Below are 17752 nucleotides of genomic sequence, written 5' to 3'. Positions count from 1 at the left end.
AGTCACTATTCGTTCGGGTGAGGAATGAGGGAGTTGTTGCAAGCGGTCCTTTCTGGCTATATCATTCCAGAAATCAAAATAGAAAATCAAAGATTTTCTATTCTTTGGGGTTTGGGTCTGAATTTTCAGCATCCCCTCTACAGAATCACCCGCACTCTGTGCCGGCGCGCGCCCAGCCTTCCCCCAGCCCTCTCCAGGGCGCTGCCCCCTGCCTGCCCTCACTACTCCAGGCGTTGACCGCGCAGCCCCGCCCCGGAGCTGCCTCCCCGCCTCCTTCCTCCTCCTGTGGGCGAGCTGAAGCCCGCTCGCCCGCTGCCGAGTGGCAGTCACGACTGCGAGGTCGCCGGCGAGGTGGCCGCGGGCGCGGCGGGGCGGGGTGGGGCAGGGCGCACTCTCCTCCACGCCGGCGGAAGTGCCGGGGAGGTGGGCAGGGCCGGGCGGGAGAGGGGGCGAGGCTGGAGGAGGGCACGTCGGCGCCTCGGCGAGGATGGGAGTCCCCGGGACCCGGAGCTGAGCAGCCTGGCGCGCGGCGGGCAGGGCGCGCAGGAGGACAGCAGCCTCGCTGTTCCTCCGGGAGCCCAACACCGTTCCCGCGCGGCCACGATGATCCCTCCGAGCTGCCCCCGCGAGGACGACGTGGACGGGCTGCCCAAGGAGGCGGCGGGCGCCGAGCAACCGCCCTCTCCTGCATCCACCAGCAGCCAGGAATCCAAGGTACCGAGCACACTTGCCCCAAGAGAACACAAACTCACTCTCCTCTCCTCGCGGTCCAGCTTTGTCTCTCCTCCGATCTAGCACGGGCGTGGGGGTCTGAAACTTGCTAGTTCGCCCAGGGCTGGAGGACTTGAACGTCCAGCAGGACCCGCTGAGATTTGAACGTCCGGTAGGACCCGCTGCTCACGATGCTGGACCACATCCCTGTGGACCCAGCCTTCTCGCCCACACATCCACACGCGCAATTCATGGTGACTCCGGGTTCGGAGATCGATTTCTTGAGGGGTGGTGGCTTGGTTGCTTTGTGCTTTGAACCTGCTTGTGTCCAAAGCACGTGTAGGTGGGTAGTAGGTGGCTTTTGAAGCCTGAGGGATGGAGACAGCCGAGGGATACTCTTCCAGAAAAGCTTGAGTACTGGGCCAGAAAGGCATGTATGTATCCCAAGGGTCTCAGAGACCTTTTGCATAACAGGGATCACCCCTACCTTCAGATACCACTCACTAGAAAAGAAAAAGAAAGAAAAAGAAAAAGGGTTTGCCTGCGTTTGTCTGAAAGTTGATGTTCCTCTTGTGAAAGTTAATACTCTAAGAACTTACACTTGCTTTTATGAAAGTTACACTAACACGTATACACAAAACCAAACCCGCAGCACTTCTCCTGTCACTGTTACACTTCCTCTGAAACTCTCGTGGGTGCCAGGCACATGTTTGAAAATCTTGGAGGAGGATAGAGTAAAATGTGGCTGCTGGCAGTGCAATGCCAAATGGCAACTCAGCTGGTGGTGGAAATCCTAAGATGGAGTTTGTAGTTACGTGGATTCTTTTAAATGTAGAGTTCCTGGCTCTTTATTCTGATTTCATTGTGCGATCCCCAGGCATTTGGGGAATGTGAGGCAGTCCGTGTATACCAGCAAAGGAAAGGGGTTGCCAGTTTGTAGGATAGGGACAGGCCAGATGGGGCAAGGAAAAGTGCGATCCTGTCTCCCTTCACACGCATCCCTGGAAGCCATTGATACAATCAGGAGGATGAAAATCACAGCCTGAGTGGCTGTCTGGATTTGGTGTGATCCTAGGCACTGTACATTTCCCAGCCCCCTGAAGTTAACCAGCAATGATAGTAATCTAAGCCCGAAAGCTTTGCCTCTTATTTATTTTTATTTTTTTTCTGTTAATTACTGGCTGCCAGACCTGGGGTATATGTGTCAACTTTTTTAAAACTCAGTTGGAAACTAGGGAAAAAGCCCCCAGCTTCCAGAGTCATTGTGAGGAGTACATGAGATGCTCTAATGTCCACCTGGTATACTGTAAGGACTCAATCATGTTTATCCTTTTCCTTCCTGAAATAAAGAAATGGACTCCATCTCATCTCAAATGATCCATTCCAAAGCAATCTGATAACCCATACACATGCACTACCTCTCCTTAGTCAAAAAGTTTCTGGGTATCATTGCCTCCCATTGAACATCAGTCCCCAAAGTGATATAGGTTAGTGGCCATTTTAGAGGAAAGCTAGAATTCTGTAAATGAATGTAGCTAAACTCAAGAGTAAAACTAGTATTGAACTTTTTGAATTGGCCTGTTGCTCTGCAGTAGGTGTGTTCTGGAAAGGGCTTAGCATTTGGGCAAACAGTGGTATGGTTCAAATGCATTATATGGATTTGCTATTTATAGATGTCCTAATGGAAATTATTTGGCAGAGCAAAAACCACATATGTAATGCCCATAATTATCCACCAATTTATCTGGCTTACAGTTTTGTACAAATTAGTTTTTCTCAAAGTGTTCTATACACCGGATATGTGTTTCTACATTCCTAAATTTGATGTCATGGCCTCAGAAAACTTAATTAGTGGAGATGAACTATGGGGGTCCATGAACCCTAGGAAATAGAATGCAATATCGTATGCCTAAATGTGAATTTTTCTTGGCATAGCATTCATAATATTCTCAAAGAGATGCATGTCCCTTAAAAAAAAAAAAGGCTAAACTGCTAGTATGGTTGTGGTAAGGTAAGGCAGTAAGATGGCATGCAACTGGAGAAGAGGAAGGCTCAATTCATTCTATTCTAGGAAGACTTAGCTTAAAGCTTACTGGCGTTTACGAGCATCTTTGACCCAGAGCATGAGAGCTTGGTGAGGAAAATGTGAACAAGATGGTAATAAGAATTCCATCTTACTCTTCCATGAAGTCGTCTTGTTTGTAAAATATCTTGTGGGACAAACATGGTTCAGGCCCCTTTGGGCATTAAACTCTCTCAAGGAAGACTTTGAAAATTACTTTTTTAAAAGATTTAGGTTTTTTTGTCTTATTATAAGAGTAACAAATACTCTTTGTAGATATTTGAACAGTCCAGACATACATGATGAAAAGAAAAATAAATCAGCTCTTGGTTTACCATACAGAAGCATCTACTAATAATATTTTGATCTATATCTTATGTCTTTTTAAATCTGTTTATATATTTACATAGTTGAGAGAACAATAGTGAGCATCTACTGAATGTTTACTGTAAGTCAGGTACAACCTTAATCTTCACAATAGAAGATTCTGTTAATATTTCTATTTTATGGATAGGGAAGTGGAAGCCAAGAAAGGTTAGATCATTTTCATTGTGAAAATTGATTTTATTATGGAAAATTTTAATATACACAAAAGTAGAGAAAACAGTATAAAGAACTGTCATGGACCTAATCATGTGGCTTCACAATCAATTCATGGACAGTATTGTTTTATGTATTACCACCACTACCACCCCCACCACCACACACACACTGGATCATTTTAAAGCAAATTCCAGACATGAAATAATGTCACCCGTAAATATGCTATCAGGTTGCATCTCTCAAAGGTGAGGGTTATTTTTATAAATATGACTATAATCCCAATTAGCACATATTTCAGGTGTTTTAAACTAAGAGCCACTATGTTCTTTGGAAGCTCACAAATAGTCTTTGGAAAATCTGTGAATAATCTGAACCAGCGTTCAAAGTTGTTCGTGTACATGCTTATGTGCATCATCTAGGGAAAGAATTCATAGCTTCACGAAGGGTCTATAGCTTCAAAGGTTATTTTAATGTCCTTTCTCTTTTTCTTGAGGAAATTGAGGCCCAAAGAGGGGCAATGACTTGCTTGAGATCACACAGATAGTTACTGGCAATACCCTTATCTATGAACCCCATCTTGGGGTTCTGATTTCATTGTACGATCCCCAGTCCATCCCCATTGGTATCCCAGTACAGTTTCCTAGGAGCAAATTCCTGTAAGCATAAGTCATAATATAGTTTAATGTAATTGTGGGTTTTCTTCTTTATGAAATTAGTTGAGTTGAGTAAGTTTGAAAGCCACTGATATATCATACCCCTCTATCTTCCCACTAATTATTTCAGAAAGATCACAGCCTAATTATTTTCTAAGGGCTTGACAAAGACCATTGAATATAAACAAAAATTTCAAGTCCCATTATCGCTTATTTCAATGAACATCTTTTCTGCTACTGACTTATTGACAACATAGAAAGCTTGCTAGTGTCTAATGTGAAGGTTTGGTATAAATCTCTTTGTCATCACTTATATGACACAAGGTAACATTTTGATGATATTGAGGAATTATAGGCTTTGAGCTTGACACCTCTGTGAACCTGCCTATCACCTCAAAGCCTCAGCTTCCTCATCCCCCTCATTAGATGCTGATGGGGCTACTAATACCTAATTGGTGTGGTTTTTGTAAGGCCTAAGAATACGTAATACACCTAATATGTTTATTGTAAGCATACACAAACCTAAACCATTATTTATTTTCTCTATTTATTTCAAATCAGATGACTGCTACCACCAGCCACCCCAAATGTCATCATTGGAATAATTTCAATAACCACAGCTGACATTACTGTAATGTAACTGAGTTGACCTCTTTGGGCTTTTAGTTATGCTAACTGACTACAGTGAGACTTCACTTCAGCTATTTTACATCCCTAAGAAGATAAGCCATAGACTCACCAGCACGTGACTTAGATTTTGAAATGGTGATATAAGCCACCCAGTGCCCTAGTGGAGCCATGGACCAAAGTGACCCTCATTCCTGGAGGGTTCTTTCTGAACCTGTACCACAATCCAACCTGTGAAAAAGAAATCTCTAACCATGAAGACATGGCCTGAATCTCCCAGAAAGGTTTCTATGTCCATCTATCAGCAATTATTTATTGAGTGCCTGCTTTGTGGCCAGCATATCTCATACATATTTGTGAAGCTATTATTAATAAGGAATTTAACTTCTACTCAGGGAAGAAGATGAAAGAAAACAAGACCTTGGCTTTGCATTGAATCACCAAAGGAACCCAGTCCATAGGCTAGAACCACTAAGTTGAAATCTCTGAGAGAGATCTCAAGCATCAGTATTTTCTATGCAGATCCCACTGAAAACAGAATTAGAATAGTGTATGCATACATGCAAATTTTGCTTTTTCTTCCACCTAGTGTTATACGTCTTCCCATACTCTTAAATAATTACCATATAACATTCCATTGTATGAATGGAACACAATTTATTTACCTACTGTACTGATGATGGACATTTGGATTGTTTCTTGTTTCGGGCTGCCGTAAGCCATACTGCTATGAACATTCCTTATATATTCCTTGTGGCACATATGAAGCTCTTCTATTGGGTGTATACCTAGAAGTGGCATTTCTGGGTTAGAGGGTATCCACATGTTCAGCTTTAACATATTTTTCAAAATGGCTGTACCAATTCATATTCCTGCCAGCAATGTATAAGACTTCAATCCACTCTTTGTGCTACCATCGTTTCATATTGTCTTTCTTATTTTGGCCATCTAATACACAATTAATGATATTGCAGTGTGGTTTTCACTTGTATTTCCCCAATGACTGATGAGCTTAGTAGTTTTTATATGTTTATTGGCATTTGATATTTTCTTGTGTAGTTGTTCAAGTCTTTTGCCCATTTTTCTATTAGGTTATTTGTTTCTTACTAATTTGTAGGCGTTCTTCTCATATTCTGGATATGAGAAAGTTGAGAGAAAAATGTATTGCAGATATTCTCTTCTACACTGAAAAAAAAAGGCTTACCTTTTTTCTTCTTCACAGAAATTCCTAATTTAATGTAGTCTAATTTTTACATTTTCTCTCATATGGTTGTGCTTTTTTGTGTAGTGCTTATAAAATCTTGGCCTATTCCAAAGTCATATAGATATTCTCCTATTATTATTTTCTAGAATTGTTATTATTATATACCTTTCACAGGTGGATTTACAATTCATTTGGAATTGCTTTTTTTGGTATGGTGTGAGGTAGGGGTCAAGATTCATTTTGACTGTACCACTTTTGGTATCCATAAATAATTTGACTGTATATGTGGAAGTTTCTATTCTGCCCATTGGCCTCTTTGTCTATCTTTCTACCAGTACAGCACTGTCTTAAATGTAATGATTTTATTTAAAAGGTCTTGATATCTCGTAGCATAAGCCCTGGAACTTTGCTCTTCTTTTGCAAAACAGATTTGGGTTATTTTTGACTCCTTGCATTTCCACGTGTGCTTTGGAATCACCTGATCAATTTGCACAAAAACGCCTGCTGGGATTCTGAATGGAACTGCATTGAATCTATAAATCCATGTGGAGAGAATGGGCATGTTCTTACTCCAAAGTACTTGCTTTTGTCAAGTCCCCTAGGACATCATTGGCAGGAACCAAATTTTGTTACTTTTTCAGTTTGGGGTTTACCAAACCAACTTTTGTTGTCTAAATTCAAGCCTCACATCTATGCGAGGGCAGATCCATGACTAGGAATTCCAAGATGAATATTTTGTGTACTTATTCATTTTTGTCCACCTGAAGTCTAAACTAAGATTTCTTTTTCATCAACCTGAGTTGGTAAGAATTTTGTTTCTAGTTCATTTTTTCCTTCTTTCTTAGATCCCACTCCATGCAGACATCAACACCAACCTAGGTTTTTCTTGACTGTGGTAAAATATGCATAACATACAGTTTACCATTTTAACCATATTTAAGTGTACAATTCTACAGCATTAAGTACCTTCACATTGTTGTGCAGCCATAACCACTATTCATCTCCAGAGCATCTTTATCATCTCCAACTGTAACTCTGTACCCATTCAACACTAATTACTAATTCTCCATCCCCCTTTTTCACCAGTCTCTGGCAACCACCATTTTGCTTTTTGTCTATATGAATTTGACTATTCTGGGTTTACCATATAAGAGAAATCATATATTTGTCCTTTTGTGATTATTTCACTTAACATAATGTCTTCACAGCTCATCTACGTTGTGGCATGTATCAGAATTCCCTTCTTTTTTAAGGCAGAATAATATTCCATTGTATGTATATACTACATTGTGTTTAGCCACTGATACATCAGTGAATACTTGGGCTGCTTCTACCTTTTGGCTACTCTGAATAATGCTGCTGTGAAGTGGGTGTGCAAATACTTGTTGGAGTCCCCGCTTTCATTTCTTATGGGTATATAACCAGAAGTGCAGTTGCTGGATCATCTGGTGATTCTATGTTTAATTTTTTGAGAAATTGCCATCCTATTTTCCAGAGTGGTCACACAGTTTTGGATTCTGACGAGTAATGCACAAGGATTCCAGTTTCTCCACATCCTCACCAACACTTGTTATTCTCTGGGTTTTGTTGATCCTGATGGGTACAAGATGGTATCTCATGTTTAGTGATGTAGAGCATGTTTTTATGTGCTTATAGGTCATTTGCATATCTTCTTTGGAAAAATATCTAGTCAAGGCCTTCGTCCATTTTAAAATTAGATTGTTTGGTTTTTGTTGTCGGATTGTAGTATTAAAGATTTTTAACCAGCAAATTTGAATGACGCAGAATTATTGAATTTTATTATTGTTTTACTTACATTTATTCATTGAAAGGGTTATTTTTCATGCTTTTTTTTTTACTTGTCTTTTTGGTATGTGAATTATCTGTTCATGTCCTTGTCCATTTTAATACTGTTTATTCATTTCTTATTGGTTTTTAAAAAATTTTTTATAAATATTAAAATCAACCTTTCATATACATTGCTAACATTTTCCCGGATTGAAATCTGTTTTTCAATTTTATTACATTTTCAATGTAGAAGTTTCTTTTTTTATGGTTTTAAATGTCTCAAATTTACTTAGCTGTGTTTTATTCTTTTCAATTATATTTAGAAAGTACTTCCAACCTTGAGAACAGAAAAATAAAATAACCTGTATCTTTCTCTAGATCCTCAATATGTACTTTTTGCTTTTATCATTTTCATCCATCTGGAATTTATATCATTATGTAGTATGAATAAATCTATTTTTTCCAAATGATGAATCGATATTTCTAAAACCATTTGTTGAATAATGTATTCTTTTTTCACTGATTTGAAATTTTATGTTTATTATGTAATAAGTGGTAATATGTAGTAGATTCTCTTTTAGAGTTATCTGTCATATTCTAGTGTTTTGTAACTTTATTTTTGCACTTATTACTATACTGTTCTCTTGCATGACTATTACGTGTTTTAATTATTGTAGCTTAGTAATAGAGTTTGATAATTAATAATACAAGTACCCTCTTGGAAGTTTTATATTTATCTGCACTCAACTTTTCATTTTCTACCAAATTATGAAAACAATATTTTGAAAGTAATTTCAAATTACTCCTGATATTATTTCATGAAACTCCTGATATTATTTCAGTGAAATCTTTACAATAATGAGATTTCTTATCCAAAATCATAGTATATCTCTAGTTATTGAAACACCTGTCTTTTATGCCTCTCATAAATGCTTGGAATTGCCTTCAAATATTTCTTGCCCAAATTCTTTGTTAGCTATTTTCCAAGTATCTCGGTCCATTCAGGCTGCTAAAACAAAATGTCATAAACTGGGTTTATAAACAACAAAAATGTATTTGTCACAGTTCTAGAAGCTGGAAAATCCAAGACCAAGGCATCGGCAGAGGGCCTGTTTCCTGGTTTATAGATGGAATCCTGTAGCTGTGTTGTCCCATGGTGGAAGGTGCAAGGTAGTTCTCTGAGATGAGACCTCTTTATAAGGGCACTAACCCGACTCATGTAGGCTCTGCCCTCATGTCCTAATCACCTCCTAAAGGCCTCACCTTTAACACCGTCACACTGGTGGATTAAGTTTCAACAAATGAATTTCAGGGGGACACAAACATTAAGAACATAGTACACAGTATTTTATACTCTTGACTTACTATTATGAATTACCATTTTTATATTTTTTGACTGGTGATAGCTGGCACATAAGAAATTCATTCTTATATTAATTTTATAATCTAAAATCATTTATATTCCATTTCTTATCCATTAATAAAGAAATACAGTGTTGCTTACTGGTTCAGAGCATGGGCACAGACACAGTCATGTTCAAATCCCATTGTGCCACTTTGAGATGCCACTTAACAAGCTTTCCTGTCCCTCGCTTTCCAGAGATTCACTGTACTTTCCATAAAGTGAACATAATAATGTCCTCTGCAGCATTGCCATTCAAGTCAATTAGTGTATGTAAAGTGCTTAACACAGAGCCCGGCATATAGCAAGTAAATGATAGCTATTATTTTCATATTATCATAATATATGAAATAACAATTTTGCCTCTGTAACTATAATTCTCTTTCATTTAGGGGGGGAAAGGGAGTGCAGTGTGTAGGGACAGGGGTTTATTGCTGGAGAACTTCCAAAAATATGGTAAATATTAGAGAGATACTAGGCTGGCACATGACTTAACTTTAAATGCCACTAATGTTTTACTATACATGTAATATTGTACAGTATTGGGCTGACAGGTGGCCTTAGTTGTCCTATAAACACTAGCCACTCTAGAAGCCACCAAAAGTACTTATACAGCCTGAGAAAAATCATGTGGTGCCCTGCAAATTCAACTTAGAGACAAATCCATTTCCAACTAAGTCATTCCTTAAGATCCCCTTCTACACAAATTCCAGACATCCCACTCATATTCACAATTAAACTAAGGCAGTCTTTCTCATTTTAAAGATAGGTAATGTTCCTAGCTTACTAAGAATTTCCATCAGGAGTAGATGTGGAATTGTTTCAGATGACTTTTTGGCAAGTATGGAGGTAATCATGTGATTTTTCTTTTTCTTTTTCTTTTCCTTTTTTTTTTTTTTTTTTTTTTTTTTTTTTTTTTTTTGTCCTTTGGCCTCTTTATCTGATGGATTATATTAATAGATATCCTAATATTAAACTCTTATTACAATCCTGGAACAAGTCCTACTTGGCCATGGGGATTTTATTTTAACAAACTTCTGAGTTTTGATTGCCAATGCTTTATTATTTTTACCTCCACATACATAAGAGAGATTGTTCGATAACTGTCACTTTTGTGTTCTTGGTCAGATTTTATGTTTAATGCTATGCCAAGTTTCAGAAGATGAATTGGGAACATGTCCATGAATGTTTTTGTTTTGTTTTTGTATTTTTATGTGTGTAACATTTTATAGAACCCAGAAATAATATTCTCTTTGAATGTTTTTTAAAAATGCCAATAATATCTAAACCTACTACCTGTCTTAAAACAAAATTTGGAAATATTATTTTCCATTATTAAATTCCATTCTTTTTTTCCTAAATTGGCTTGAGTCAGATTTGTTAACTTGTATTTTACGAGAAAATTATCCATTTTACTTAAATCTTCATAACATCTCCAGATGGGTTATAGAGGACAGCACTGGTACCTTCCTTCAGTCTTGTCCCATCTTCCCTCTCTCTGGCAGGATTCCCATGGATTCCATCTTGTTCGTACCATCTTTTATACTTCTCTATTTCTGTCTAACACTGATTCCTTAGATCTGGATTTGAAATCAGAAGCGTTAAGCACGAGTGTTCACATCTCCACTTTACCAAAAGAAAGGATCCCTTGCTCCCTCTTTCAATCTTTCACTCATTCTTGGTTTTCCTCTTACTGCTATAGAAGTTGCTCTTTGATCCCATTGGCAATCTGTCCTCTGCCCATCTTTCAAATGCTGTTCTTCCCCAGCATTCTGTTTTTCACCCCCAGCCCTTCTCATCCTTCATAATCTCTCTGGGCTAAATCTTACTTCTTCTTATTTCATCCACCAGCTGAAAACTCCTAAATCTGCATCCAACCCAGACATCACTCTAGTGAGTGCCAGACCAATACATCCTACTGTCCTTTGGACAGTCTCTGTTGATGCCCACATCTTAAATTCAACCTGCCCTCAATGGAATTTATCATTCTTGACTCAGCTGTCACCCCTTTTCTTCTTATGTGCTCTTTTTGTTGTTAATTTGTTTTTTCTTATGTGCTCTTCTTCTGATGAGCTCCTCCATAGAGAAGCATCATCCACGGAGTCCACCAAGCCAGAAAACCAGAAGCCCTTGATGAGCCTGACGGGAGTGGCCTGAGCAGGGAGGAGGCTGTTTGGCAGCAGGTAGAGAGAAGACAAGATGTCTTGCAGCTCCCAGAGCATGCTTCATTTATCTGAAAATGAAACATGCACCTGTTGCCTGTTTCTAAGGCCCTCATAACTGAAGTTTCAGTCAGCATGTTTTCCTCAGGTCTGGAAGCAACTGTGACCACAGAATGAAGGATTGAGGTCAGACTTGAAGAAAGGAATAAAGAAGGAAGACTCAGAACACCCTGGGGCTCCCAGGAATGCCACTGCTCCCTTGCCCTCCAAACTGATACCAGGGGAGTGAAAAGCAGCACCAGAGTTCTTTATGCCTTGATAAGATCCCACATTCCCTCCCCTCCCCTCCAACACTCTGTTTTATCAGAACAAGGTGACTTGGAGACCTTGGAAAAGATTCCCATCACACTACTTTCCCAGTGATATCAATCACTAGAAGCACAAGGCTGCAAGGCGCCTTCCTCTCACAGTTTCCTCTCTGAACAGATCTGCACATCTGCTAATCCAGCCCATCGTCCAACCTCCCTAGAGGTCAATACCCTCCACTCTACTCTAGAATTCACTTTTAGCAAAATCCTCTTTATCCTCAACTTCCTCTCGGATGTGTCCTTCACTTCTTATGCTAATATCTAGTCCTTTCCTTTCTCTTTTTGAGACAGGGTCTTGTTGTGCTACCTAGGCTGGAGTGCAGTGGTACAGTTATGGCTCACTGCAGCCTCAGCCTCCCAGGCTTAAGCAATCCTCCCACTTCAGCCTCCCAAGTAGTTGGGACTATAGGCACATACAATCATGCCCAGCTAATTTTCATTTATTTATTTACTTATTTATTTACTTATGTATTTATTTATTTATTTATTTATTTGGTAGAGATGAGGTCTCCCTATGTTGCCCAGCCTAGTCTTGAACTCCTAGGCTCAAGCAATGCTCTCAGCTCAGCCTCCCAAAGTGCTGGAATTACAGTCATGAGCCCCATGCCTGGCCCCTGCAGAACTTTCAGGTGATGGTTGTTTTTTCCTTCATCACGCCTGGTGACCAGGGAGGCAGCCTTACTGCTGCTTCCTGTTTATTGTCTCTTTTCCCTTAAAACTCACAGCTTTAAAATCTATGCTGGCAGATTCTCCCATTTTCTGCTGTCATCAGCAGTCACCTCCCAACCCCAGGGAGGTCTCGTCTGCTAGAGCCAGGCCTACTCTAATTCACTCCAGCACTACTGTTGTACATAATCCTTTATGATTTTCACACACTGAAGATGACTCTTCCAAATACCCTGACCTCCTGAGTCCTTAAGCTCTTCTCCTCCTACGATCTTGTCTTCTACCCTCTTCCATATTGGCCACCCACTTCCATGAGCATTCCCAAGACTTCATTCAAACAAGCGTTACACCCTCTCTAGAATCTCCCTTTCCAGCTTGCCACTGTATGGCCACCATCTAATTCTCTTTAGCCTTTCTGTTCCAATAGTATTTCAGCCACACCAGAGCATCACATCCATTAAATCAGTGAATTTACCCTCCTTTCAGTATTCCTCACCCATTTTAGGTTCTTAGATTCTACTTTTCCTTCATTGTAATTACTTCTTTGCAAACACCCTCAACTCCCTTGCTCCTGTATCCCCAGCATCACCTAGAAAATTCAATCTACCTAAAGCTCATTTTCCACCTACTCTGAACCTGTACTTCTGGAGAAAGTAGAGAAGACAGATGATAAACAAGGTAAAAAAAAATTATTTCAGGCAGTGATAAAGCTAAATAGAATAGTACTTGTGGAATAGGGTAGCATAGGGAGCTATTTTACATAGACTGACTGCTATGGGCTGAATATGTGTGCCGTCCAACTTTATATTGAAACCCTAATCTCCAATATGATAGTATTTGGACGTCGGCCTTTGGGAGATAATTAGGTTATGATGGTGAAAGCTTCATGATGTAATTAGTGGCCTTATAAAAACAGGCAAGAGAGAGCTTCCTTCTTCTCTCTGCTCTCCCTCATGTGAGCATGTAGCAAGAAAGCAGCCATCTGTGAACCAGGAGGAAGGCCCTCAGCAGGAAATTGATCATACTGGCACCCTGATCTCAGACTTCCAGCTTCCAGAGCTGGGAGAAATAAATGTTTATTGCTTAAACCACCCAGTCTGTGGTATCCTTATTACAATAGCTCAAACTCTCTAAGACAGTGACCAGAAAAGGATTCTGTGAAAAAGTAACTTTTGTTTCGGAAATGAGAATGGAGTAAGGGCATGAGTTGTGTGAAGATCTAAAGGAAGAGAAGCCAGGGGGTGGGGAGATCTGAGCAAAGCCCCAGAGGTGGAACAAGCTTGCATTTGTGAAGAGCAGCGAGAAATCTTGGGTGCTTATTGTTGAGTAAACAACAGGAAAAATAACAGGAGGTGAGTACAGACACCTAAACTCACCTACAGAGAGGTGAGTCCAGTGGCTGGATCTTCATTGTCCAGTATGGTAGCCATTAACCACATGTGGTTAGTTAAGTTTATATTTAAATTAATTGAAATTTAAAAATCAGTTTCTCAGTAACACTAGCCATATTTCAAGCACTTGGTAAGCACATGTGGCTAGTGGCTACTGTATTAAACACCAAAGATTAGAGAACATTTTCATGATTGCACAGGCTCTAGTGGACAGTGCTGGCTTGGTCTTATGGACTTCATTGTCCATGCTAAGGAATTTAGATTTTTATCCAAGTTTGAAAGAAAACCACTGGAGAAATCCAGGGAGGAGGAGGATCTGGACAGTACATTACTCACATTTTACAAAGATTATTGTGGCTGCTGTATGCAGTGGGACTGCAGCATAGCAAGTGTAAAAGTAAGGAGGCCAGTTAGAATGCTATGGTAGTCCAGATTAGGGAGAATCTGGTAGCACATAGTGGACAATTTAAGAAGTGATATAGGCCCAGCACGGTGGCTCACACCTGTAATCCCAGCACTTTGGGAGGCTGAGGTGTGTGGATCACCTGAGGTCAGGAGTTAGAGACCAGCCTGGCCAACACGGCAAAACTCTGTATCTACTAAAAATACAAAAATTAGCCAGGTGCGGTGGTGCACCCCTGTAGTCCAAGCTACTCAGAAGGCTGAGGCAGGAGAATTGCTTGAACCCGAGAGGTGGAGGTTGCAGTGAGCTGAGATCGTGCCACTACACTCTGGCCTGGGCAACAGAGTGAAACTCTGTCAAAAAAAAAAAAAAGGAATATATTTGCATTATATTTTAGAAATAAAATCAACAAGAGTTCCTATGAATGTATACTGTGAGGTGTGAAGGAGAGAGATAACTCAGTAATGACTTTTAAAAGGTTAATAGGAGAATCCAAAGAGAGATATATATATATCAAAATATTTTATGGTCCAAGAAGCCCTGTGCAAAGGTAAGTTGGTAGCAGTCACAGTAACCTTCAAAAAGATGGGATGTGAACTTAATCTTATGGATAACCTTCCAAAGATAGAAACAATGTAATTGGCTTGACTGAAATTGCATACTGGGAAATTGCAGACAAGAAAGTTGAAGAGGTCAGATGAAGGTCTTGGAAGCTGGGCACAGGGATTTAGATTTGAAAGGTGAGGATGAGAGAAGTCACTAATGTTGTAGTGGTGAAGTGAAAGATGAACTGGCATGGAAAGCACCTAAAGCCAGGGAGGTGAGTAGTCCAGTCTTTAAAAGATGACAGAGAGCAAATAAGAAGAAAGAGAAAAGAGCAGACATGAGAGGAATTTCGATGACAGGTAGAAGTGTCTGTTTCCCCCTCAGGGAGCCATCTTCACAGAGCTTGCACAAGAGGTGGAAGTTGGGATCAGGAGAGCCCTTATCTGGCTGGAGACTACTTGGTCAGAGTGAATGACCGGAATACATGAACAGAGATTCTAAGATCAGAGCCAGAAATGTGGAGACAAGGAAAATTCCAATGGTGGGGTGAGAACCAACAGAGCAAAAGGGGCTAATGTTAGCAGTTAGAAGATAAGAAGCAGGATGGAATGAGGTGCAAACAAAGTCATCAAGAATTAAAAGTATTCGTCTCACTGCTTATGGCAGCTCTTCTCTTCTATGTTGCTTGGTCCATGTAGATTATCAGTCAACGCTCAGTCATAAGGATTGGCTGTTAGTCCCAGTAATCTACATTCAAATCTCCTCATGTAGCAAGAAGATAGCAGCAAGGGCCAGAATCATCCAACAAGAAAATACGTTGATTTTTGGCTTCTATAAGCATCTTGCCACAAAGTTTAAAAAAAAAAAAAAAAAAAGACGAGAGTCAAGTAGAAAGACACTGGATTAGAATAATTTACTTTAGTCCTAGAGTCTTTCTGGTAAATAATATTTACCTCTATGAAAGAGAGAACTCTCTGGTCATAGTTTTCATTGTATAAATTTATTTCCTCCTCCCCCAGTTAATCTTATTCTAAAAAAACAATGGGAGCCCCACCCTGAATTTCAACAAGCTTAGAGATTTTCAGATTGATTTCTTTTTTTATATTTTGTTTTAGCAGATATTGAACCAAAGTTTTATCAAGCAGAGTATACATGACTTAGATATACATATGAAAAATTAATTGTAAATTGGATCTCTGTTTATTGAACAATATTTTTCTAGTAGTTTCATTTAAAAATTTGAGATGAAGTTCCTTGGAAAAATAACATTAAAAAAATACTAAAAATCACAGGATACAAATGCAATAAATCTTTTACATCAGATTTATGGTTGAAAAATGCTAGGGATAATTTTCTAATAGCACATTATTACTGCTATACAAAGTTAGTCACTACTTTTTTCCAAGAGTTCCATATTTTAGGGGAAATTAGTGCTTTCCATCTCACAGAAGTACAGGGATACTTCATTAGAATGCTCAGCAAAGGAGTCATCCGGGAGAATCAAGCCATACTGATAATGGGGGGCATGAAAATGTTCCAAGCATTTTTCCTGTTGATAATTTTGCTTGTAAATCTTTCTGGTTCACATTTCCTTGCTTTTAAAAGCAGAATATACCAAATGTAATTTCATTCCCATGTAATAACAGCATTGCAAATGCTTTGTAAATTTCAAAGCAATTTTATTGTTTTTATAATTTCCTTTTCCTAATTACTCAGAATCACTATTCCGAATGCCAGTTATTGAATTTATTATATGTAGGGTAGTTTTTTCCTTGCACTAATGACTCTATACTGCTATTCTCTCCTAGTTCTTGTATCTGATTCTTACATTTTACTATCTCCTCCCACACAGAGATTATCCCTGTCTCTAGTCTAAGGCTTCTCATTTGCTTCTGCTAATTTGCATTTGTAGTGGAAAATAAATCATCAAACCAGTTGGAGTTTTTTGTTCCTCAAAACAAAATGGACACTGAGCCTAATGGACTATCAGAAAAGTAAACACGGTTTTGTCTTTTAGTGTTTTGTGTTTTGTTTTGTTTTTTATTTAGTGATTAATCTGGTAGTTCAGACTTTTTGTTTATATTTTCTGATTCTTGGTTATGTTTCCTATAAGTCATTTTGTCAGATACTGAGTTCCTGATAGATTTGAAATTTCTTAACTCTTGTTTAAAAGGCAAATCAAGTAAGCTAAAGTTGCTGGTACTCACTTATTTAATTAATACATTTTTGCTGAGTGAGGAAAATGTATTGATCAGTTTACTGGTAATTATTTCTGATGGATCTGACCTTCTGATTAACATTGAAGACATAAATTCTCAAATATAAGATTTCATTATTGTCAATATCTGAGTGGATCTTTTTTAACTGCTATATTGGGCATATCTCTTCTCTTCAGGTATATATCCTATAAGTGAAAATGATCAAACTAAATGTTCCATGAATATGTTGCATGAGGATAAAAAATAGCAAAAGAAGAAAAATCCAGTTTACAAAAATAAAGCATACAGTTTATGCTTCTTCCCATGAACACAAGAAAGAACATGACGTAAATTCAGGAGGCTTCATGTCAGACCACCACTCAGGCTACTGAAGCCTCCTAATCATGCAGATATTTAATCATTGTGAAAAATCTACCTTCCAGGAGGAATAACTTCAATCCGCTTCGGATCACCCAAGTGCTCTTAGAATTTCGTGGATTTTATGAGCTTGTCTGAAAAAGCAATATACGTTGTTTCGTATGTTATTTCTTTGTTCGTTCTTGTGGTTAGGATTATTTTGGCAAAGTTTCTTTCATAGATTGCAATAGGATGACTTTTGCATGCAGCAGGCAGAAAAAAAAAAAAAAAAAAAACCTAAGCTCAATTTGTAATACATTGTAGTGTTGATGATGGGAGATATTTTAAACTTGTGTATGAGGAGCCAAGAGCAAAATGCCAAGCCATCTAACTCCATGGCAGGATCTTTCCTGGCTCTTAATTGGACCTTCACTGGTAAGTTTGTCCATAGCCTGGTTGGACAGCTAAACAAAGAGCCTGAATCTAGCTCTCTGAGCCCATACATCTGGTTCCCAGACTCTAGGCAGCAGCTGTGAAACAGAAGGAGGCTCATGAGGAGAGCAGCAACTTTGACCTCATCCCCCGATGGTCAGACTAAAATGTTACCTGCCAGTTTATGAGCTTTGTAGTTAAGACTATTTTACTGCTATCTATGAAAGTATGTTTTAAAA

At 39.1% G+C, this 17752-nt stretch overlaps 1 protein-coding gene across 1 annotated transcript in view; it reads left to right on the top strand.

Annotated features, from left to right (window-relative positions):
• Positions 1-302: 302 nt before the first annotated feature.
• The window catches only part of STAC (SH3 and cysteine rich domain), a 170382-nt gene continuing 152932 nt past the window's right edge, over positions 303-17752 (top strand). Inside the window, exon 1 of the mRNA XM_050776672.1 lies at positions 303-714. Coding sequence (XP_050632629.1) covers positions 604-714 — 111 coding nt within the window. The 5' untranslated portion in view covers positions 303-603. The remainder of the gene's footprint in view (positions 715-17752) is intronic.

Source organism: Macaca thibetana, chromosome 2 (assembly GCF_024542745.1).
Source record: "Macaca thibetana thibetana isolate TM-01 chromosome 2, ASM2454274v1, whole genome shotgun sequence".
In the NCBI taxonomy this organism is placed as follows: domain Eukaryota; kingdom Metazoa; phylum Chordata; class Mammalia; order Primates; family Cercopithecidae; genus Macaca; species Macaca thibetana.
This window is presented reverse-complemented; position numbering and strand designations above follow the sequence as displayed.